The sequence below is a fragment of the Xiphophorus couchianus genome, chromosome 4 (genome assembly GCF_001444195.1).
Source record: "Xiphophorus couchianus chromosome 4, X_couchianus-1.0, whole genome shotgun sequence".
In the NCBI taxonomy this organism is placed as follows: Eukaryota; Metazoa; Chordata; class Actinopteri; order Cyprinodontiformes; family Poeciliidae; genus Xiphophorus; species Xiphophorus couchianus.
The window spans coordinates 28,508,407-28,534,455 of record NC_040231.1 but is presented as its reverse complement, the minus strand read 5'-3'; the positions used below and the strand labels follow the sequence as shown (position 1 = coordinate 28,534,455).

The 26,049-nt window shown below is 39.4% G+C and overlaps 1 protein-coding gene across 2 annotated transcripts in view; it reads right to left on the bottom strand.

Annotated features, from left to right (window-relative positions):
• Window positions 1-26,049, bottom strand: part of ntrk3b (neurotrophic tyrosine kinase, receptor, type 3b) — a 302,940-nt gene that overhangs the window by 172,813 nt on the left and 104,078 nt on the right. For both annotated transcript variants that reach the window (XM_028014975.1, XM_028014976.1), the window contains exon 4: window positions 6,058-6,126. In XM_028014975.1, coding sequence (XP_027870776.1) covers window positions 6,058-6,126 — 69 coding nt within the window. The remainder of the gene's footprint in view (window positions 1-6,057; window positions 6,127-26,049) is intronic.

The following is a 26,049-nucleotide window of genomic DNA, read 5'->3' as shown; positions in this document are numbered from 1 at the left end:
CTCTCTTTTTGTCACATAATATGGAAATTATTTCAGCGGGTCTGATCTCCCTGAATTTGCATAATGTCTGTGTGGCTGAGCAGCATGGGTGGATACTTATCACCTGATACTATATTTTGAGTTATTCTAATAATTAAAGGCAATAGCTTCCCTTCTGAGCGTGCTTTATTTGGCCTGATTGAGCGATTGACATTACCGTGCTAACACTGCGCCGAGCGAACACACATACATGGCGAGGAGGATAATGATGTCGGGGTGGCACCGCACACTCTGCCCGTGATGGAGTGACTCATTTCCCATTAGCGGGGCCTGATTCCACATGGTTTCCTTCTTGCATAATGCCCCGGCGACCGTCTGTGCCGCCACGCCGCTCCGACTGACACCTCTTAACCAAACACACGAAATGGAATAGACACGAAGCATCGCTGCTCATCGGCATTCAGGGGGAATCGCCCTCGCCCTGCTTTTCATGTAGGACAACAAAGGCACCATTTGTGCACATCTGAAACGTCGCTTCAAGAAACGGGACTGAGAGTCGAAGAAGGGGGGAAGAAAAAAATTAAAAAATCGAGCCCCTTAAGCTTTAGGAGCGATTTGGTTAAGGAGAGATGTCAGCCATTTCAGTTAGCTCCACATAACGAAGACAGTAATTTCAGCTCAATTAACTGCTGGGTTATAGAGAGCTCTGAAAAGTTTTAAATAAGGCCAGAATGTCCTGATCTTGTCTTTTTTTCCCCCCCACATACAAGTGAAAGAGTGCCTTACCACAGTCATATTGAAAAATTTAGGAATTCCCCATTAAATATTGAGTTTCTTTTGCAAGAAATGTTCACAGAGTGAGTTCTAATCTCATTAGAAGATCTTAATGGACATGCGTTTTCCAGCTAAATTTCCTGGTACATTTTGGATCATGTCCAAACGTTTCAATTTTAGATCCATCTGTCCAAAGACAATTACTTCAGAAGTCCAGCTCTTTGTCCATGTTCTCTCTGCAAAATTTTACTCTGAAATTATTATATTTTCTCAGCGAACAAAAGGTTTCCCACTTGTAGACCCCCCATGACAGCTACATTTGTACATTTCCTTTCAAATTATAGAGGCATTCACTTTGTGTCATCAGTTCAAACAGCCTGCTGTGGGTTCTGAGATGACATTTTAGGGTTTGTGGAGACTTCTTCTTTTGCTATCTTGTTTGCTTTGCTTAGACAGCCACACCCAGACATCTCGGTTGTTGTAGACCATTTCCGAGTTCAATTTATTTACGCAAGACTTGTTGTAATTCATAAGCTGCCACGGTCTTCTTTACAGAGGCCTCACGCAGCTCTTTTGATCTCACCATAGTGTGTGACAATATAAACTTAACATCAAGATTAGAGACACAAAGGGGATTTACAAGAAGAAGCTGCAACGTAAGCTCTAGCTGGAATATATAAGAGATGTGTGTTCAGGGATGAAAAATAAGCTGAATAAGAATTAGGCATATGGAAGTCTGAACAGACCCAGTAAACTTAATGGTTTCATTTCAGGAATCAGCTCTGCATCCTCCTCTCTTGCTTCCAGCTAACAGACGTCCCATCCAGTCGACCCTAGGCCTGTCACAATAACAAATTTTACTGGACAATAAATTGTCGCAGAAGTTATAATATTGTTGCTTTGAGACTATTTTCAAGTAATATGATGGTACAAGAATAATGATGCAAAAACACATTCTCAAATATTAAATTTTAGTGAATATTTAAAAACTGGAACTTTAAATATCCAAACAGAAAAATAAAAAACAAATCAAATGAATTATGAAGTCTTTGTAAACAAAATTGACAAAAGACCAAAACACCAGATTGGAGACTTTTATCATCCAGCTTTTGTTAGAAAGAGAAAATCATGCAAATGAAAATGATTGAACTTGTTTAAATTTATCATGCGATCAATTGATTTATTGTGACAGGCCCAGTCGACACACAGCTTCTTGTCACTCCTCAGATGGTTCATCTTTTGCCTCAGTCATGGATCATGTTGCTTCCTCATTGTTGCCCTCAGCCAAATCAGGAGATGCTTGTGCTGCCATCATCTGCCCCCCAACCCTGTTTGACGCAGGGCATCGGAAGAGGCAACTGGAGAGACTGGACAAGAACAGCGCTACAGGTCCAGACCGTGTCAGCTCCAGAGTCCTTAAGGCCTGTGCAAATTAAAAACGTGGGATTCTGCACATTTCTAACTCCAGCCTGAACAAGGAGAAGGTTTGTGTACAATACTGTGGTTTCATTAAGAAAGCTCACCTGCCAGTCGCTAACAATTGAACTGTTGCCCCAACATCCTACAAGTAAGGTTCTGGAGACTCTTGTTGATGCACATGGAGCCATCATACAACTCAAACTCATTAATTATATAATTTCCCAAGTGAATTTAACACAATTCAGCCAAATTTACCACATTGGAAAGTCCAGAAGACAAGTGAAGGCCTAAACAATCACCTGGATCGATGCCTAGCTAACAAACAAACCACAGTTTGTGAGACTTGATCGTTGAATGTCTGACCAGCTGGACTGTTCTCTCGCCATTTCTTTTTACTCTGTATTCCTCAGACTTCCAGTACAAGCCAGAGGTCTTTCATCCACAGAAATACTTGAATGGCTCTACATTTGTTTGTTGTATCAGAGATTGGCAAGTAGCTGAGTAAAGAGAACTGGCAGACCACTTTGTGGAATAGTGTGGGGGAAAATGTCATCTTGAATGTGGAAAAAAACAAAGAAGGATTCTTGATCTCGAGAGAAACAGGAATAGGTGGGAGGCAAAGGTGACAAAGGAGCATAGATACACCTAGACAACAGTGAAGTCAACTACAAGAAGGAACAAAACAAACTGTACATGTCAGGACAGCTTAGGTCCTTTAGGTTTTGCAGCAAGATGTTGAGTCTATTGAGTGAAATTTAATCTGCCATCATGTGTAGGGTAATACTATCAAAGTCAGTGACTTAAAAAGCTGAACAAGCTGATGAGGAAAGTTGGGTCTGTTGCCGTAGAGTCCTTAGAAATCAATATGCAACAATGAGCATCGTCTTTGAATGACTGTCACACAAAAACGCTCCCATTACCATCTACAAAGATTCGTTAAAGAAACCTGTATAGTAGTTTTAGCTAGTATAACAATACGAACAAAGTAATTGCATGCTAGTGTTTTTATCACTTTATTTGAATTTATGTGTGATTGTTTCACAGCTCAATACCTCCATATAACCTGCTTTGTATTTAATTTCATACACAACTAGACCAGGATGTGTGTGCATACACATATCAAGAAACTAGCTGGTTTAAAATGCACATCATTGGACATAGTTGGTGATTATCACGGGACTCGGGGGAAGCATCAGATGTTAAAGAGCACTACTAGCACTTGACATATTTGGATCAAGGTCACATTGTGGGTTTGTGTTATTTTGTTTGAGGTCTTGTGGTCAAGGGGTGGTGTTAAATGTTAAATGATTTCTGAATGTCTATGAATACTCCGTCAGTCAATACAAGCCAAGCTCTTTCAACAAACACTGTTCAGTCCTTTGCTCAGAGGCGAGTCTCATCGAAAAATCTGAAGCTCATGGTTTTCACTCAGGTGAAAACCACAGTTTGGGGGGTTACAATTTGTGGTCTGTCTGTGTAGAAAAGCAGAAAAATACAAAACTGAAAAGGAAGAAATGAACTGATTTTTCTACTAGAAGAAAAAAATATTTTTTTTTTTCTTTACAGATTTCCTTACATCTAAAAATCACTTGCAGTGTTTTTCTTCTTATGTGACTCGTGATTGGCTTTAAATTCTGTATTTGATATGAACCTTTGAGAGGGAGAAAGGTGGATCAGTGGATCTGCCCTGCACATACAAGTACGTGCATGTGAACGACTGAAGAAGGTCCTAACAGACCAGAGAGGCATGTACAGATGGGAAAATTTATTCCACACAGGTTGGCGGTTGTGCAGAGAAAACCTAATGTGTCTATGATGCAGTGTCTGTGTCTGGTGACCTTTGCTCACAATTTAGACAGACTGCCAGGCCATCCAGTTCATAACGTTACCACTTATTGCATTCGGTGATCGTTCTAGATCGCCAGATCCTTGCAAATTCAATCACCTACTCCTTTTCACTCGTCTGCATGTGTACCATAAAAATGGCAACATTAAGCCATAGCAAAACAACGTGATTGAACTTGAAACATGACAATGTCAATACAGCAAGACATTACCATGTCATAATTTAAACAGTTCACCCAGTGATTATTTTTTAGATGTTCAGTAAGTAAATATATTTCATTAAATTCAGATAAGAGATGGGATTAAGTAAGTGTTCACCTCTTCCTACTCCTTTTCAAACAGAAAAGTAGCAGTAAAAAAATTATTTTGTTCTTGGTTATGTATGCACATGTTCTCTTTTCTACTGATTGCTTCTTCTATGGGTTTTTAAAACCTGCTTGAAATAAATAAATACAAAGCTCCCCTTAAAAAATGTCCAAGGGGTTCATAAATGTCTGGGCTAAATTTGATAGGTATTTGGTTTGAAAGTGAATAATTTTCATATTAAAGGTTCAACTTACATTTCAATGTTCTATGACTGCATCCAAGTGGTCAGACAATAGCTGAATTAACAAGAAAGTAAGTCGGTTTCAAGCATACAGCATACTGAGGTGAGCATAGGACAGACGCATTAACATTCCGCCTTTGTTGCAATAGTAGTTTAATCAATTTTGCAGTAGAGGCATACAAGCATGTTATACATGTCCTAGAAATGTGTTGCAGTTGCGTTTAATGGTTAAATTATGCACACCACAATGTCATCTGCAAAGCATAAAATCACTTCCTCCCAAAACTATTGAAACAAAAGGCAGATGCACCATGTTGTAATGAAAGTAAAATTATTTTTTTGCGTTGTTTTTAACAAAGGAAATAAAAATACATGAAAAATAAAGAATTCAAACCCCCTGAATATCTGACCTTTGAGTGAAGATTAGAAAGCAACATGCTCTGAATGCTTCTTCCACTTAAAGCATGCATGATTTAAAAGGTGGACTCATGGTTCAGCAAACACCACAGGCCTAAAGAGGGAAGCCAAATGGCAAAACAACAGCTAAGGTGGAGCTTATTGGCTGGGATGAAAACATAAAAGCAGAATTTTCTCTGTTCCAGAGAGGGAAAGACAGAGAGAGAGAGAGAAAAATAAATGTACAGCCCACTAACAGGCACTGAGAGGAAGACAGCGGCCCATCTGCCTCTGATCACAGCCCATAGAGAGGCAACACTTGTGCCGCTCTGGTGTGGAGTTTGGTGTAAGCTCCTTTGTACCCAGAATGACTAAGACGATTCTTCAATATGGGTTGAGAACCCAGAGATAAGTTAAAAGCTTAATGACAAAATGTGTAACCATGGCATTCTTCTGAGCGGGGCTCCTCAACTCTTCCGCTGCTTGTAGCTACAGGAGTACTCGAGATAAGCATTGTGCCAATGCTCTCAGTGGATCTGCCCTGCTTCTACCTCTGAAAATAGCACTATAAGGAGGTCTTCTTGAAATAGTCTCACATCACATCCTGGTACCTCACTTCCACGTACCGCAGGGCCCGTGCACCAGCGTTCAGAGCCCAGATGAGGTTCAAATGATGGACAGCACCGGCAGGCGTAATGATGTTTAAATTACAAACGGGTCACTATCGCAATGTTTTCTCCCTCGGGGCTGTCGGAGCAAACTCATTTCATAAACACAATGATCCCTAAAATATTCATAACAAACAAGAAAATGGGGTCAGACGCCCTCCTCCTTCTCATCTATCGCATTTTTCTTTTAAGCACATTTATTACACCCAGTAATGACTTATAGGATCACAGCGTCACAACGATGCCTATAAGGTTTGGTCTTTCGCGTGTGCGCAGACAAATTGGAGGTTTTGTACAACAAAGGCAGGAATTATAATGGTATGCAGCCAAGACAATTTGTATTGAGGCTGATAGTGCACTGAGGACGATGATAAAGTGCTGTAATAAAATTCAAACAAAAGCCAGTAAGACAGACGAGAGGAGACTTACAGCTCGGAGAGTTGGAGGTGCTGGAAGAGCTGCCATGACAGGGTGGTTAGCGGATTCTTCGACAGGTTTCTGTGGGGAAAATGAAAAGCAAAAGAGAGCAATAAATTTAATTTATTTCATTCATAATTACCCATATTCCATCTTGTTTACAGAACCGTTTACTTACATAAAAATCTTATGTATTTTTGGTTTAAAAATGTCCCTTAAAGCTTTTTTTTTTCTTTGCCGTTGCTTTAAAAAACACACACATAAAAAAAGAGAAATAGCAGAGCCACTTCTTTCACAGTTTGGTAACAGTATGTGACAAAGTGGCTAAGATTGTATTTCTTTACTACTTGTTCCTTAAACATATTTCTAATTTATTTCATATTTCTATAGTTGGGTTAAACATTGAGGTTGTAACTTTGCTTTACTTACTGTCCCGGGTGTGTTTGTTGTAGCATTATGTTGCAGTTTACATGTTTTTTTTTTAAGCTAACTCCACTGAACCATTAGATACATTTTAATGTTTCTCTGTTACAAGGTGAATTTCTAGTAAATTACTTGGTTTGTTTCTGTTACACTGACCATTGTTTGTCCCTTTACATTAGTGGTGTCTCTCTGCTCAACACACCTGGCTCCAACATTAGCTCATTAGCAGAGCTCTGAAGAGCGCGGCTGCATGCTAGTGAGGCAGTTTTAGCTATTTAGTTCAAGTATGTAGGACAACAGACACGTCTAAAGGTTGTAGGCCTCCAGGACTGCAGTTTGAAACCACCGGCTTTAGATTCTACAGCCAGAACGAGTAGCGTTTCTTCTTCTGTTTGGTTTTAATTGGCGGTTGGCAAGAAACACTTGGTGTGCATTACCACCACCTACTGGTATGGACTGTTGCTCAAAATGTCTGTTTCACTTGACACGTATTATCGATGATCATGTTTTGCTAATCAACTTTTTCCCTCCTAAAAAAATGAAGGGGAATACTTTTCCACTCTCTAAATCTCCATATAATCTATTTATTAGATTAAATATGTATTTTCTTTCTAAATTGCTTCAACATTAGCCTTCTTTCCATCTCATATCTCCTCCGTACTGAAATCACACGTGCGGTTGTTTATTTTCCAAAAATATTGACATTTTCCCGTATATTAGCATTTTCTGTTTAAACTGGTATGTAATATCACTGATGGCATCATTGGGTGCAAACAAATTCCGGCTTTTCTCTTTTGTATTGAATTGTTTATTCTCTTCAAAGTAACTTTTTGAGATGCCCTGCATTAAACATTTTATGTTGCAGACCACTTAGGTGGGAAGATGAGTTTGTAAATCAGATTAATAATACTATTCCTGTGGCTTGTTGACTGGTTCGACCCATTTTCTGACGGTATAGATCAATGTGTTTTCAATTGTATGTAAAACCAGTAGGATTATCTATATTTACAGTCTACACAAGTCACTGAAAAAGAAAGGAGAAGAAGAACGTGAATATGAAATAAAATGGTGGCAGATTTAACATATGTGAATTCTCTTCCAAGTAGCCATGCTGTTTTCTTTTCTGTGAACTTTTGCGATATCTCTTGTTTAGTGATCAGCCTGTTGGTATTTTGCTCTGAATCTCCATCTGTCCCTTGCTCTCTATCCTGCACATTTTACTCTTAAGTGCTGATTTCCTTTCCTCTTGCTTTCTTATGAGTCAGTTTCACATTCAGAAAAAAATAAAAGTGCTTCCTCTTTAATGTTGTTTTCAGGGTCATGTTTGTGTACTTGCGGTGCAAAGTGGGTTGTTATAAGCAGATGATTAATTAGAGAAATGTCAACTATGGAAATTATGTTTGCATGCATGTGTGCATACAATTCCACAATGATTCATTTTTGAAAAGAAATCCATATATGTACTCACGTACACACTAAACGCTTTCAAGGTCCTTTATTCTAAGTGAAGAACACGCCTGCATACTGCTCTATTTAGCCATCTTTATGTGTCTCATTATTAAACCATCAGAGCAATGTGTCTTTGCGGTTCTGCTTTTCATAATTATGTTTCTAGCTCCACACATTTGTGAGAGCATTTAGGAACCCATTTTATGTTTAAATCAGGCTGGAAAACTTTATAGGTGTATGAAACCAGGTATTTCTGCTTGTTTGATCCATTCACTGAAGATCTCTTGATCTCTTTGAATGTCCCACTTACAATCTATCTTCTGAATTTATACAGCGCTCTCTCACACAATGTTGAACATCCAACATTTAATCTGAGTCCCCGTTTTTGGTAGGAAAAGAACCAAAATGATGTCTGACTTACAACTTTTTTTTTCCATCCCGTGAAACAAATCTGAAACACATGACTAAACCTTCAATTTATTTTTAAAACCATTAGTTCCTTGAAATTTCCAGAATAATAGAAATAACGAACCAAATTACTCAGAATCTGAGCGCACAGGCCTGCATTACGGGGGGGAGGTGGGGGTAGGTCCGTCTCTCAGTGGAGCTTCAGGGCCCATAGCAACTCAATAAAAGAAAGTTGACTGCTTTCAAGTCAAATAAGTCAATTGACGTAAGGACCCCCTTTGGCTCAAGAAGCCACAGAGATCTATAGCAAACATCCTCAAAAGGGATTGGACCGAAACCTCGAATAAGACGTGCATAAATACGTTAGTTAAATGCTAAAGCATCTCTGTGACAGCATGAAAAGATAAAACAAGTGGCTTATATGTTGAACACTGTGTGCAGTGTTTGGTTTAAAAAAAAGCAACAAAAAAAAGAGGAGTGATATTAATTATTGTATGGTCATATTTTTATGTTACGTGTTTGCTATAATCTGGCCTTGTCGTTAGCTCAGCTAGCTCACCTCCTTCCAGAGTAAAATAAATGGAAGTATTTTGGTATTTTGCGTCCAATTATAAAAATGGAGGGATTTCATCTGTGAAAATTCCAAATCAGCAAAATAAAATTAATGAATGGCAAAATGATCCACTTATGTTTAATCTTTAATCGGTTTCTGCGCTTACCTAAATGTGTGATCTCCTTCATCCAAAGTCCATTTGGGTTAATTCGTGAGGGAGACCTATTAGTCTCTCTCTCTTATAACCAGACATGTTACCATAGCAACAGGGAGTTAAGGACGTTCCAGGTCTGCCTTAGTTCTCTGCGTCACGCATACAATCGCGCACGTGCAAAAAACAAAACGGATCACGTGGAAACGTACAAAGCACATCCCAACAGATAGACGTCGGTGGGTTTGTTTGCTTATGAGTACGCATGCGCGCGTGGGTGTGTGTGTGTGTCTCTCGAAATAGATCCTGCCTAACAGGAAGTGTGTGAGAGAAATATGTAAAGACGATGCATAAAATTTCACCTTGCAAAGAAAACCTGCGATCTCAAAGGGGCCGTGTTATCCTCGGAGAATATATTAGAGGACAGAGAGAGCGAGGAAGAGAGAGGGGGGGCGGGAACGTGGGCGAGCTCGTTAGCTGATGGAGAGCGGGGCCACTCGACACTTGCGTCAACTCAAACACCCCGAAATAGAGACTCAATCAGACCAGACGTCTTTTAATAGGCGCGCGCCGAATGACATGCGAGCATACACGCTGGACCGCGTGCCTCAGATTGTTTATGCGCGAGAACAACATATGCAAATATGGCGTCACTCAGCTGTGCCCGCGCGACACCGACGGTCCACGGACTTTACCGTCAAAGGCAGCCACGTAAAAATGACTCAACACTAAAGCTTGAGCGACTTCGTTTGGAGAATTACAAAGCCCGGCAGCAGAACGTTATCACGCGTTTTAATTAAAGCTGCTACTGTTAGGGGATGCCGACAACAACATCTATTGTTTATAGATTCTGACCGTCAATGAGTCAATTTTCAAGTTTGCCATACAGAGACAGCTGCTCATCGTGGTTTGAGGATTCAGCCCAAAAGCAGGTAAGCGGATATTTTTGATAGCGTTCTAAGTCTACACTGACAGATCTTGATGACAAAGTATTCTCACTAAAAGCAGCGCAATTATCCTGTCCATCAGCACCAATTTAAGAATGCATCCAGCTGTATTCTGTCAAGTTTAATTATACAACAAGTAGCTGTCAATATTTGGTCCATAATTATAAAGTACCACTGCTCACAACTGATGCTTAAGATGTGTAGGCCATCGCTGTCTAAGACTGGAAGGAAATGTGCAGTGAGGGCATCAGAAGACATTTAAAGGAACATATTTTTTATGCCAGCTTGCATAAACAGGCACAGGCCCATATAATTAAAATGTTGCGTAATCATGCAATGTTTCGTGACAGTCATTTGAGAAAGCTGAAACTCATATTTCATGTAGAAACATCAGACATGTAGTGATATATTCCAAGTCTTTACACTTCCAAAAAACACAATATCTTACTAAGGATTTTTGGTCTAGTTTCTAGTGCAAATATTTTTATTACACTTGAAATAAGAAAAACAACTCACAAGTAACTCCTCAGCAAGAAATAGGAGCTTGTTTTAAGTCAACGATTCCTTATTATTGATGAAAAAGTGCTAGGTCCACTGGCAAATTGTTTCACTAAAAGAAAGAAATGCATTGCTTGAATAATCTTCCTGTGGAACTAGTACTTTTTGATAAATATTAAGGAATTACTGACTTAAAACAAGCTCCAATATTGTGCTGAAAAGTTACTTTTGTTTTGTCTTCTTTCAGGTGTACTAAGGCATTTGCACAAGAAACTAGACCAAAGATGCATGGTAAGACTTTGTGTTTTTGCAGTGTACTTCTTGTAATTTTGACCTTTCTGGCTTACGGTTGATGAAAACCCGAAACTTTGTGTCTCTGAATATTAGAATACAGTGAAAAATGAAAACTCACGGTGTCACACTCTAGTCAGCTAATGAACTAAGTTCACCTGCAAAGGTTTCCCGAGCCTTTAAACAGTCTCTCATTGTGTGGCCTACACTCTGGGTCAGTAGCCCACACAATGATTGGGAAGACTGCCGACTGGACGGATGTCCAGAAGATAAGCTGTATGGAGATGGAAATATTATTCTCCTGCAAGACTTGGCACTTCCTCACATTGCCAAAGGTACCAAAAGCTGCTTCAATGGCATACATAAATACATAAATGTGTGCTTAATGAAATGTTTGCTTAAGACCAGCTTAAAGGTCTCGATTTATGTATTTCACACTAGTACTATAACGTTTTGAAAAATGGAAATCCACTTCTCCACACAATCTTCCATGTAGTCATGCGATAGCCTATGTTCTGATACAGATAAAGAATAAAAAAGGAATGTGTAAAAAAAAAAAAAAACTATAAAAGCAAGTGCACTGGGCAACATTAAATATCTTAACACTGAACTTCACGGCTGCACGTTTTATTTTTAACCCCAAATTGACAAGTCAAGAGCAGCCAACGTTTCAAACTGCTCAACATATTTTAGAGACTTTAGAGAGTCCAAAGCCGTAATAGGTAGATAAGTGTTAATAAAGCTGTGAATAATGCCAATGTAGAGCAGATGGACAACCATGGAGCCCAATGAGCCCTTACTCTGTAGCGGTAGCACAGACTTTGTTTGTCTAGCTAGCTGGCTTGATGCTAGAAACGAGAGGCCAGATACAACATTATAATTAGTGAGCTTTAGTGGCGCTGGTAGCAGATTTTGTTCTGTTAACACACAACAGAGCTAACTGTTTTCAGTGTTCCCCTTTCTGTCCACTAAATTAAGCTAACCAGCATTTGGAAGTTTACAAGACTCCCCTTAAATAAAGTCCAACAAGGCCCTAATGTCCCTTCAAGTTGGACATTAGAGTTATTTTACATCTTGTCGCTTCAAGCTTCATCACCTTCATTAAAGATGAAACTGGATATTTACAAAAAGTTAGACGTTTTCTTATTGTCTGACATGAAACCAGACGTAAGCCGCTTTAAACAGAACTCCTTGTTAGACTCACAGAAGCCTGGTTTGAGTTAGCGGTAGAGTATTTTCATTCAAAATGTACATCTACATCCAGAACAAAAGCAAAACGGCCCAATGAGAATGCAAGCTCAAGTTTGTTACAAAGCAGAATAAGCTATAAAAAAAAAAGTTTAAAAAAAATTTCCTTTCAGTCTATATCACTGAAATGTCACTGAGAGAGGAAGAAGCTACTACTCCAAAGGCAACATAAAAAGCCAGCTTACAGGTTGCAGTTACAAACAGAGACAAATTTGTGAATTTTTAGGTATGTCCTGTAGATTGATGACACTAGAATTGAAGCATTGGCCAAAATAACCAGTTACATTTGGATAAAAAAATAAAGAACCTTCCAAACATACGAAAAACATCATAACTATGACGTACAGGGGGTGGCAGCATGTCCACCCCCTGCTTAGTGAGGGACTGGTACACTTTACATAATGGATAGCATCATGAAGAGGACAGTATATAGTGTAAAGCATAGTAACAGTAAAGTACAGAGCATTTAAGACCAGATATGAAGACATCACCAGGACGTTATGACACAAATGGGTCATTTCTAGATGGGAACGGTGAATGGCCTTCACAAATCCCTGATCTCTGTCCCACTGAAGATTTGTGGCAGCTAATATGTGCTGTAGTGGTGGTTTGTTGGTGAGGATTTAAACGCAGAGAGGCCCAGGATGAAGTGGAGAACGCATTTAATGATGTCCAAACACAACTCGATGCCAGGAAACACAGATGGGGAACTGGACAGAACTCAAGAAGAAAACGATGACAAATGACAAAGTTCCAGCAGGGAAGCACAGACGCAGGTGAGTACAAATACACAGCAGAAATAATCAAAGGAACAAGAGACAGGTGGGACTGATCAGGGACTCGACAAGACAATACAGGGACCATATTAACTAATAATCACACAAAAACCCAGATCCTTACTTAGGTTGTTTGTGACCAGGGCACTAGTTTTGTGGAAGGATACCCAAACCATAGATCCAAATCATGCAGTCTCAAAGACAATTCCACCAAAAAACTAGAAGATAAAAATATTCTCAATAAAGTTCTCCTTCATTATTTTGACATTTCTCAAACGGCAAAAAAAAAAAGTGTGCGTAAATACCCAGTTGTAATTGTAAACCACACTTAAGTACTTTACAAAAGTACACAAGGGCTTTTCAATTAGTATTTTTCGGTTGCTCCATCCATCCTTGCATCCAAATAAGTGAAGAGGATTGTTCCGGCGCGCGCAACCAGACCTCTTCACATCTCAGGCAGGGAGTGCTCTATTTTCAAAGGTCATTCTTCGCATCTTGACAAGAAATGTCAACTAAAATTGGATTGTTGTGGAGGGGAAGAGGTGTACTAAAATAAATTAATAAATATATAAACAAAATAGCAGAAATAAACCATCAAAAAAACCAAACAAACAAGGCAGCAAGGTCAAGTGGGAAGAGGTTGATTATTAAATTTTTTGAAAGAATATCTGTTTTAAGAACTAGGCAGCATGCCTTCCTGTACCACATACCGTCAAGGCTAAACATGGGCAAACACACACGCACACACACCCCGCCCAACCCGAAGCAGATTCAACATCCACACACTGGCCTTTATTTATTGTTACACAAATCTACAACTCAAACTCCGCTCACTCCAATGAGGAATTGTAATTATGAGATTATCATGAAATTTTCATTAAGCTGGGGTGAAAAAAACAAAAAAGAAGAAAGAAAAAAAAAACCCAACAAGAACGGATGTGTCTAGGTGTTAATATTGATGATGGCATTGGCTCCCTGTTCCACAGCGCGACGGAGGGAATGCTAGGGCGAAACTACCCGAGCGTTTTGCTCGCCTCGCAGAAGAGCCGCGGCTCCTCCTCCCTTAATGATTCTGCGCGGCGTGGACGCCGCCGGGAGGGCCGCGGCTACTCCAGAGGGTCGGCTAATTAGCGCGGCGTTGCCGCTCGCTGCCGCCTGAGTGTGGGGGAGGTCTGCAGATTGACATTCAGGACCACGAAGAGGAGAGCCAGACAGCCGCTGAGCAAATTGCTGCAATGGATTAGCAATACGGATGTGGCAAAATCAAGTCTTTATCAGACATTTGACACTTTCTGCTGCAGCAGGAAATAATTATCTCCGTTAACGATCCCTGTGTTGCATTACATTGTCGTTTCTTTTAGAAATATATATTTTTTTGTAAACAATGAGGATGTAATTAGCAAAAAAAAAAAAAAAGAACACTTCAATGCTGAAATGTCTTGCTTTGAAACTTCTCATATGTTAGCCAGAAGGGATTTTTTTTTATTAAACAGAACAGTTCTATCTTACAGCATGTCAACAATTTAGAAATGACTATTGCAGTCTTGAATGTGAGGGTGAGTGCACTTTGATCTATCAGCATCAAAACACGTCTGATGGCTCAAAAAGACGCACAGATTTATCTCAAGTGTGAATACATCCACTGGCTCCTTTCCTATCAGCCCAAATTTGAGTTGGAAAGGAATTGGTCATTGACTAGGACGTTCTAACACATGATTACGCTTTGATCTAAACTGTTTGAATGTAGCTCTGATGTTTAGGATCAAGCTCCTGTTGGAAGGTCAGGCTCCTTTTATTGCCGCTAGCAGGTTAACTTTCCCAGAATCGCCCTACACTTGGTGCGATTCATCTTCCCATCATGTTTTCAGTGTGGGGTTCCAAATTGGGTTGATGTCCATCTCAGATGAAGTACATTTGGTCAGTTTTCAGGGAATGCTTCTCACGACTGGAATAAAACACCATAGAGAGTGTAAGAACGTGTTGGTCTTGTAAAGGCGCAGTTTTATCTAATATCAACTGGTTTGAGTTTGAAGTGATATTCCTTGATCAAAAACACACATGGAGCGCTGCCTTGATTCTTTCATGCATGATTGAGGTTTCCATTAATCTCCCATGGCAACCACTCAGCTGTGCAAAACGCCTGGCTGGACCTAGCTCTGCCTTCGAGGACGAAGCTCTGCCTCAGAGCCGCAATTTCCAAACTTCTGAGCTTCTGTCTCACAGACCAGCCGTCCTCTGTGACTCCCTCACTCAGCTCCTTCAGACTAGCCAGCAGCAACTAGCAAACACCTGGTGAAACTGTGCATCTGCTGAGCTCATTATAGGAGCTACTTGTCAGTGAAACAATGGTAAAAACGTTGATAAAGGGTTAATAAAAGGAGCCATGTTGTGACGACTTCGTGACGGCGGAGTTTCAGAAAGAGCAGGAGTTTTTTTTAAAGAGACAGGGGCCCAATTTCAAGGCGTTTAAATTATTAAGTCATATATGTATATAGCATTTATAATAACTGAAGGCCACTGATTGTGCTATAAAAAAACACTATGTGTCTGGAAAATACATAATACTTCAACTTTAAAACATTTCCTAATAACTTAAAATTATGACTCGAAGACAATCAAATATGCCAGCAGTGATCATGTGATTATTATTGTCATTCTATTTTTTTTATGTATTGTGGAGAGCTTTTTACTATATGGCTTGTTATTCATTTTAAATTTGTAACCCGATATGTTTTATTTTTGGGGGTTTAAAAAAGCGCTTCATTTAGTATTATTATCATTGTTCTTTTTTTCTGATAGTAGAAGTGTAACTTGTCTGTTTTGCACTGTAATGTATTGGACTTACATTGATTGTACACTGAGGGAACTACAGATGAAAGCTAACCTCTGGATTTTTCCTGAGCTGGAAGGACACCGGGAAACTGTCACCTTGAGGGATGGGAGTACGGGGTTAAGGCTCTCGATCGGCGGGTTTCTGCATGACAATGCTCGGTATTCATTTCATGCTTTTCAGGGCTCTGATGTAACCGCGCATCTCACGGGCCACCGATTCAACCCCCGTCTACCGCTTAAATACATTAAACGCAATCTGCCAGGCTGCACACTGGGGCAGAGGACTGAACGCATGTTGTTAGTCATGTCTCACAAATGGAGGGCAGGCTATCATATACATCACTGCTTGCCCAGGCGCCAGCAGAAACGGCGTTTTCTCCTCGGACAAGGAATGATTAGCCAGTGATTTTTCATCTCCACTGTAATAATTACAGCAACAAGGGCCTATTCAGGGAGTAGCTTAGTGAATCAATGAGCAAAAAAGATGTTTTTTTCTTCCTTGTACAAAAAGCTGTTTTCCTTTTTACTTCCTTTTATTTTTTTAATGACTCAGAGAGAGATTTGACTTTTATCTGTCGGCGTGAGTGATATTTCTTTTCTCTAACCCGATGCCATGGAAACAAGACGGAGCAAACACATTGGTTTAGCAGTCGCATGGACGAACAGGGTCGAGAAAAGGGAAACAAAAGCTATGATGGATAATTATTCTGTCCACTTACAGGTTTTATGGGAGGATAGGATAAAATGTCAGCTACAAAAATATGTTTGAACCTTATTTAACAGTCTCTTTTTTTTCCCATCGTGGTTATAATGGTTGGGTTCTGATTGCAACGGGCGCAGTGATTGGTGCTGAAAATAATTTTTAAAAAATCATAAAAGGGACCAAATGCAGGCAAATAGAGACAAAGTTCAAGAATAAAGGGAGACTTTTGCTAAGTAATCCAGAAGAAATGGCAAAATACACTGGCATGACATCTTAAACGCTTTTTTAAAATCACACTACTCCCACAAATGCCATTTTACGGCAGACCAACAGGGCATATTTTGATGTGGAAGGGGGAAAAAAATGCATATTTTGTAATTTTTCTAAACAAAAATCTGGAAATTTTACCATGCATTATTATTAAGTCTCCTCCTAGTCAATGTGAGTCTGTTGGGGCGTATCGCTACCAGGTTTGCAAATACATTAGCTGATATTTCTGCCCACTCTTTGTAAAAACAACCAAACTGCACCCATCTTCCTTTTAAATTGATCCAACATCTCTGTTCCTGTTGAATGAAAACATCCCCTCAGCTCTTCATGAAACTGCCTTAGAAAAAACCGTCTTCAGTCAGAGGCTTCTTGAAAACTACTGTAATACAGACTGCTACAGGAGGTCTTTCCTGCCAACATCCATTGCCATCTACAATAACTCTTGAAAGAATCTGAATATGAGTTGCAACAACATTTAATTTTCCTTTGGGATCCATAAAGTGTTTTTGATTTTGACCATTTTTAATTAGAGGCCGAACACTTTCGAAGAGGGCTGTAAGAATAAGAGAAAGCAAACACACACAGAATGTGTATCTAATACAAAAAGGGAGGAAAAAAATTACATCGAAAATAGTGGAGATGGTGATTTGTTTATCTCACTCAGTTTCTCAAGTGGAACATAATATACGCTTCCCCCTTTCCACTGCACCAACGGGAGACTCTACTGTTGTAGCTCACCCGGTAGAAAACCTGTGTCCGGTTGCAGGTCATAAATAATTTCATCACGAGGGACGAAACGACGATAGTTAAAGTCTCGACTGTGTTTATGACACCTGAACCAGACTCTGGTATGCCGTCTAAATCTATCCGCGGAGCACTTCGCCTTGTACATGTTTCAAAAAAAAAGAAAAGGAAAAGAAGAAGAAGTGCAGCTTGTGAAAAAAACAAACAAAAGAACACAGCTCTCAGCTAACTGGCTATGAGAAGCTGCTGGAATGGCGAGCATCACCAGGAGCAAAATTTACGGCCTGTTTTGAGTGAGCAACTGTGTGGGTGACTGTGTTGCACGGCGGAGCTGGGAGCGCTGCTCTGCTGCTGCTGCTTACCAAGGTTACTCGTCATCGGCTTTAAATACCTCGTTTGAAGTCTAAATGCGACGCGGTTGGCCGGGAGCCCGGGTGCTGCGTTTTGCCGCTCCAGCGTACCTTTTCGGGTTTCAAACTATTGACGCCGCGCTCGAGAGAGGTCGGAGAGGTCGACGCGTGAAACAACGCGCCGGCCTGTCGCCGGTTACATCACCGACTGTTCGGAGGAGAGCGGATATCGGTTTGAAGTAAAGCTACAAGTGTAAAGCGGAGGGGGGAGGGGAAAAAAAAGAATGCATTTTGAATAATGGAGCATGCTTATGAAATTTTTAAAGACGTTGGTTGGAAGATTTGTTGCAACAAATTCAAACCACTTGCAGACATACTGCCTGCAGTCCTTTAAATAACTCTTTGACCATAAACTACTGTTGTTCTGTTCATTTTTAAATAAATGATCACTCTATGATCATTTATCATAGATCTATATTAGTCTAATCTATATTAGACTCTATGAGTCTTAAAAAGAATAACAATAATGGTAGAAGTTTGCCTTTCTTATTACAATGAATATATCCAGCCAGTTTTAAGGTGGATTTAATAAATAGTGAACTTACAAAACATTCAGAAACTTTTATATAAAACACTCCGCATAGACACGTTCCGAAGTGAATATTATTAATAATCCCAAAATAAATGTCAAGCCTGAAAACATAACAATGTAACAGACTGAGTGTTGTACGTGTGGGAAATGTTTGCGTGTTTTTTTCGGTGTTGAATCCTGATACAACGGTGGAGCTGTCGTGAGTTGATCGCTATGGCAACGGGTCTGCGCGTGGCACTGCCAACATGGAGCGCGAGAGAGAAAGAAGAATGCGAGTTGTTTTGAGTTGTTCTTCGTCGTTTTTCTGCGTTCTTCTCCCGTTTGCTGTGGCACCAAATTAACAACCCCGACATCTGCAGGTGCGCACATGACATGCAACGTGTCTGTAATTTTACTAAAATAGAGGTGTAAAAAGTGAAAGGTTCAGATTAGTTTGATTAAATAAGGATAATCAGCATTAATGAACACATCAGCCCCGAGGATTAACATAGATTTAGAACAGTTGCTAATTTATATCCGTCGTCCAGGGATCACAAAGAAGGACACGTTTTGAAACGTTCTGCAGAAAAAGTCCACAAATCATTTCCAGTCAATATGCTACAGTTAAACACATCATAAAAACTCTCAACAGTGCCACACATACACTTTAACAATCTCATATAATGTGTACAACCAACTTCAAAGCAACGTTTCTGTTGTTTTTTAACAGATAAATAATTGTCACAGGAAGAAAAGGGTTTAATGAGGTTGTGCCTCTAACCCCCCAACTAAACTTGTGGCTGATGTTACACAGAAACCTTTTCTTCTAAATAAAATATCCACAATTGAGTAAAAGCTCTTCCTTTTTCTTTTTTTTTTTTTTTTTGCACAAAGGCAACACTGCTTATTCCCAAATAAACTCACAAGCTGGCTGTTTGGACAGTTTACGTCAAGGTCAGGATTAAATTCGAAACAATTCCAGATAAGTGGGCTTAAACCCACAACCTTCAGGTTTCTGCTGGAGAGCTGGCGTTTAAAGAGAGTTTCATTTTTCAGCCTCGCGTCGAGTATAAACACAACTACAAATAAAACATGAGCGCATACAAAGAAAGTCTGAAACGCCTAAACACCACATTTTCTTGTGCACAAAATGCTCCTCATTGGTTACCTCCCTGTGGAGCTAAACCTTTTGAGCTCAAACCGAACAGAATACATTGTTTTTGACTGCAGACTTATTAATCTAGATGGTCTGAAAACCGTTGTGCGCCGGCCATTTTCTTGTTATTGTGCGCTGACATTTCTGAAAGTGAATTGTAAAGTGACATTTTCTGTCACACCCGTTGTTGCCTTAAAACAACAAAGAAAAAAGGCTTTGCAAAAAGTGGCTCGCTTTCAAAATAAAAGCACGGTTTCTCTTTGTCAGTCGACGTCATGCAGGCTGGTTCAGATCAGGTAATGTGGCCAGTGAGCCATGTTTTAGTAAGGTCTTCTCTAATCCCCTAATCCAATCATATTGTTCCACTTCCTTGAGGACAAAGCTTTGGTCTCCATGAAGGTGATTATACCACACTGCAACAAAAACTAAATCCTAAAGTGTTTAAGTCTACTTCAGTGCAAATATATTAGTACACTTAAAGTAAGTGTACCAATATACTTACAAGTAACTTTTCAACAGGATATAAGAGCTTGTTTTTAGGCACTAGTTGCTTAATATTGATTACTTCACTTATAATGATACATTTTTCTGATGTTATTAGTGAAATAATCTGCCAGTGGTACTACTACTTTAAAGAAAAAACAATCTATATTAAGGAAGTGTTTACTTAAAACAAGCAAAAGTAATTTGCAAGTTAGTTTTCTCTAATTTTGAATGTAATGAGATATTTACACACACAAGAAAAAGCAAAAATATTTGGTAGGATTCCGCATTTTTGCAGACCAGGCAGGAACACACCCAAATGAAAACAGAATCGATAGAACAGAAGGACTCCCAGTGAAAGCAGCAGCTGTGGTAATCTGCAAATTGTGGAGGAAAAAAAACAAAACAAACTCCACTTGACCTGGGCTTGATATATTTATGCAAATACGTCTACAGAAAGCCCTAATTACGAATACTGTTTCCCTCCCCCCCAAAATCATTTAACATTTCTGTTTCGGTTTCTCTGCTAATTATGTTTCTGCTCAGATTGCCAGTTGTCTTTAATCTTGTTGTTTTTCCAGAGGACTATTTGTGTACTTTTTGTAATTAACTCTCTGATCCATTGCCACCACACACACAAAAAAAACAAAAAATATAAAAAAATACAGTGAAACATACATTTATTCATCAAACGCTTTCACGCCTAACAGCTTAATTCCGTAGATGCCAAAAACAACTTAGAGTGGCTTTATTAGTGTAAGAGTACAGTAAAAAGATGTAATTATGGTGAACAATGATAGGAAGTCTCCCGGTCCCAGAAGCTCCTTAGGATCAAATAGTCGATTTTCCTTTGAGCAAATCCAGAGGATTTCGGTTCAACGCTGCTGCTCCGTCAAAACGAAGCCGACACACCGCTCGGTTTGTAGAACTTGTTTACAGTAATTACCCAAATGTCCCAAACAAAAATCCACGAGGTAATGATTTATTAATGCTAAAATATGGAGCGCAATTAAAAATAGAGCCGTTCGCTTTGAGTCAATGAAGTCTGTCTGTTGGTATATCCGCGCCTAGTTACGCATTCAGCGCATGTAGTGAAGTCCTCATATTGGAGGCAGCAGACTGCAGCAGTGCAGAGCCTCTGGAGATGAGATGGAGGTGGGGTGTGTGCGGGCGTGTACGTGTGTGTGTGTGTGTGAGGGGAGGAAGGCAAACTCTACGGTGAAAAACATTTTTCTCATCTCAGGGACATTCTCAGTTACCGAGTGTCCTCCGTGGGTGTGCTTCACCTCCTGTATGGGGAGCCAGAATATTTTGGTTTGAAATAACTAGCTAACTGACTAACTAGCTAGCCAACTAGCTATGGTTTTACAAAGCCACCGTTTGAAACTGTAACAGTTCTCTGTTTTACTACTTCTGCATTTGGACTTTTAAAGAGGTGCACAGACATTGCTGGAGCTTTCTTAAGATGACAGGAAAACGAATTGTATAAGTAGCTAAAGTTAGCATAGTTAACTAAAGCTAACGAAATAGCAAAAACTGAAATTGATAAAACTTTTTCATGAAAAGGACAATTAATGGGGGAAAACATTCATAAAACTAAAACATGCTGAAATGATAGCTATAATAGGCTTTGTATTTTGTATTTATGAATCTATTAGCCTGTCAAACTGGTGCTTATGCTAGTCCACAAAATGGCGGCAGCAAAAGTCAGGAGAAAACACCGATGGAGTCAGTTGGCTGTTGAACAATAATTGATTAGATTATTGTTCATTGCTAACAATAGCAAAAAAAAAGAAAGCAAACACAAAGCATTAAAAACTAAAACTAACTGAGTGGCGTGCTGTGGTGGCGTAGGGCAGTGGTTCTCAAATGGGGGTACGCGTACCCCTGGGGGTACGTGGAGGTACTGCAGGGGGTATGTGAAGCTTTTCAAAATGTCTTTAAAAAGTCAGTAGGCTCCTCATAATAAGTCTTGGGAAAAATTATTTTGTAAAAAGTTTGATAAAATATAAATGTGTGTTCATGCACTGAATTTTATATTCAGTATTTAGTTTCAATATCCTTTAAAATAAAATGGACCCCCCCCCCCACCAAGTGAGTTTGACCCATGGACCCAGGGCACTCGTCAACAACCTGCCGTTATCATGATTACACTGTAACTATGGAGACGTGGCTAAAGCGTAGCAGCAATGCTGCTGAAAGTACAGATAAAGTGAAAAAGAAGGCAAAACCAGAGCCGACGAAGTACATAATGTACATGGAAAAGTATGTTTTAATGGGATTTACGTCCACGATCTCTGTACCTCTTTTTAATTCCGAAAATGTTTTGCCCGTGTCAGGAGGTACTTGACTAAAAATATATTTTTAAGGGGGTACATCACTGACAAAAGTTTGAGAACCACTGGCGTAGGGGATAGCGCGACCCACGTTTGGAGGCCTTGAGTTCTTGACGCGGGTTCGATTCCCGGACCCGGCGACATTTGCCCCATGTCTTCTCTCCTCTTCTTCCCCCTTTCCTGTCAGCCTGCTTTCATATAAGGGACACTAGAGCCCACAAAAAGACCCCCTGGAGGGAAAACAAAAAACAAACAAAAACTAACTGAGTTAGACAAATAAAAACTCAATGAAAAGAAACTACAGTGAAAAACCCAAAACTATTTAAACCCTGGAAGTAGCGCTCTTCCGCTATCTGTTGCTGAAAGCCATGTTGAAAGAGGACTTCTATTCTTTTCCCCTTACTTACATAAAGCAAATTAGATTGCTTGGAGATATTTCCAGATATGAAAAAACACTGACAGCTCACCATTAATTTATATTTACACCGCTTAGAAAGGTTTGTTGGCAAGCTACGAGCAGCTGACAGCAAATTTCCCAACCCAGCAGATTAATTAAACAGCTAATATCAACATATTATAATTATAGCTCTCTAAAGAATAAAACAACAAAAAGAACCCAAAGATCTAATGCATTTTTTATATTTATATTTACTTTCCAAATATGTGTACAGGAGCTTGGCAGAAACCAAGTACAGAGTGGATTCTGTGATTTCAGCACTAAGATGAAACTTAAAATTATAGATTGATTTACTTTACAAAGATATTTTGGAAAAGTAGCTGTTTGATGTTAAAACATTGAATTGAAATTTGCTGTCAATGTGCAGACTAAATAAAGAAAGGTTTGGCTCACCTATATTTAATATTTTATCCACTCTTATATTCTAAAAAAGGTTGTTAGTCAGATTTTTGCTTTTGATATGTACAGGAAGTGCTATGTTTTGAGACATTGGTGGCCTCTTAGTCTCTTAAACATATATATATATATATATATATATATATATATGTAAATCTAACCATAGTGGACAAAAAATGCGGCGTACCACAAGGCTCCATCTTTGGGTCACTCGTCTTTTCTTTTTTTTCTCCGAAGAGTTTTTGCGGCGCTAGTGGCTCGTATTTTTTCTACAGTAGGCTGACAGGAAACAGGGAAGGAGAGGGGGAAGACATGCGGTAAAGGTCGTCGGGACCTGGAGTCGAACCCGCGACGTCCGCGTCGAGGACTAAGGCCTCCGAACGTGGGGCGTGCTAACCCCCTGCGCCACCACAGCACGCCCTGGGTCACTTGTCTTTAACATTTATAAGCTCTATTAAATATTTGTATGTGCTTAAGTGCATGGCATTCTTTTTTCTTTTTTTTTTTGATAAATTCAAAACAAATTTCTATCCTCAACTTCCTGTGAGACCTTATGTCGACATTGGTCCATCTTTGTCTTAGTGGTCACAGTAGTTTAGTCATTTTGGCAGGAAGATATGTTTCATGCAGATCAGCTGACATTTTTGTTACATATGAAAACAAACTGAAAGTCATTTCTGGACTTTTATTAATAAAAACGCCCAAGTACATTACAAATATGTAAATATTTGCCATATTTACAATTATTTGGTTAATATTTCAAATATCTACTAAAAAAAAAAAAAAGTATGTTTGTTTTTTTTATGTTGATGTTTTTACCGTCTTACAATAACAGAAAAAGGGACAAGGCTAGTTCAATTATACTGAATCAAATGAACCTGACAATTAAAATCTGGCTTACGGTTTCATAGTTTTGAATGATTTATATCTTTTTGTTTATAGTTCTTATAACTTTCATCTGTTAGCGTTTATTTCTATGTAAATAGCCCATGTGTTTAAGATTAGACCTTGCTTAGATCAAAGCAGTTTTTCTTAATGTAAACATAGATAAATTATTGGAGACGAAATATTTATGTCTAAATCAAGGCAACCTAACATTGACTCATGTCTAAATAAGGAATCAGGGCTATTGCTCAGAGGGCTATAGCTAAAAATAACGAGAGTTTACTGAAAATATTTTCAGTAAGCTTTCTTAACTAAAATAAAGTTGTAAATGTACCAGTTGTGTAACTTTTTGTGTAAATGCAGTGAAACCGTGATGTTTTTTTTACTCACGTTTATCAAATCGTGAGAATTTCATACCGGACAAGCCCCATAAAGTTCAGGACAAAAATCCCACGCAATTCGTTCATGCAAATGAGCGTGTGCGTCTCCCGGTGTGCAAAAGGTTTGGCAGCACTTGAATCTGTAATACAGACAAAGGGGCTAAAATGAACGCACTTTAAACCCCCCTCCTTCGGCACTTCAATCACCAGAAATACAAAAAGGGAGACCGGATCTCGTAAATTGTGTCAGAGATACAATGTGGAGTTCATTTAATCGAAAACAGCCGAGGAGAAACTTCAAACACTTCCCGTTTCATTATGATCGAGAACATTATTCGCCCCCCCAAATCTGCGTCGCACACAGGTGAGTTTGGCTCCTGGGGGGAGGAGGAGGGATAAAAACGGAGAATTCTTTAATCTCGGGGGAAAATCCTCGGGTTCTGGTGTGTGTATTTAATACAGGCGTGTGCATGTGTGTGTATGTGTGTGGTCTACTCATCTGCTTTTAAAACCCTGTTTACAGCTCCTCTACAGCCAGCCCGGCTGAATAACATCAAACCTGAACGACTGTCAAAGCACCTCTGAACAAGTTAAACAGCTTTCAGCTTTTCTGTTAAATCCAAATGTTTGTCAAAGGATACCAGCGGCTCTGCGTCTCCGCGGTGGCTGAACTGTAGCTCCCTATGAAATGAAGCCAAAAGTAAATAAATGAATAGATGAAAATACCGACAGAATATTTAAAGTGGAAATGTTAACTGTGAAGCGGAGGATGGTGGGGATGATTTAGTTGGTAGATTTTAGGGATCCAGATGGGATGAATCAACTCTTGGGTCATGTGTCAAAAAACAAAAAAAAAAACCAAAACTGATCATAAAACACTTCAGAGATCCAATCTGACAGGGACAGAAAAACTGGATCTGGATGCTGTTTTAAATATTTTTAAATTAATAATTTAATCCTTAATTTAACTCTCAATTTCAGGTCTAATGACAATTATTTTTACATATTTTAAGTTTTTTGTCTACTTTTCCTTGCCAATGTGCTTTGAAAAAACACAAAATCTTACCAAGTGTTTTTGGTCTAGTTTCTATATGTTGGTACACCTGAAAACTAACCCACACATAACTTTTCAGTAAGATTCAGGAGTTCAATTTAGGTCAATCATTTTTTAACACTGATGCTAGTTCCACTGGCAGATTATTTCACTTATGACATTGGGGGAAAAAATGTCTTGTTATAAGTGAAATAATCCGCCAGTGGAACTAACATCAATATTCAGGAATCGTTGACTTAAAACAAGCTGCTACTATTTCTTGCTGAAACGTTGCTGGGAAGTTTTGACTTTTTTTTTAAGTGTACAAAGATGTTTTTTTGCTTGAAACTTGAAAAGAAATCATCCGGTGTTTTTGCAGCGTGCCGTCTTAAATAGGCTCTGCTGATACTTCAGGCTCCGTCAACATCTGTTCTGATGAAGAACCACGCCGGCGGGCGAGTTGTTTACATGCAGCAGCAGCTGATTGAGCTTTCTGAAGCCTGTGTAATGAGGAGCCAAACCTCTCAGGAGCCGAAGAGGAGACACGTCAAGGATGAGGAGCAGAACTTTTGCATTTTTCATCTAGAGATCATCACGTCCGCTGAGCAGGTCTTGGTTGAAATAGTGTCCAAACAGCTAACGCTTAGCTTTACTCGTATGTAAA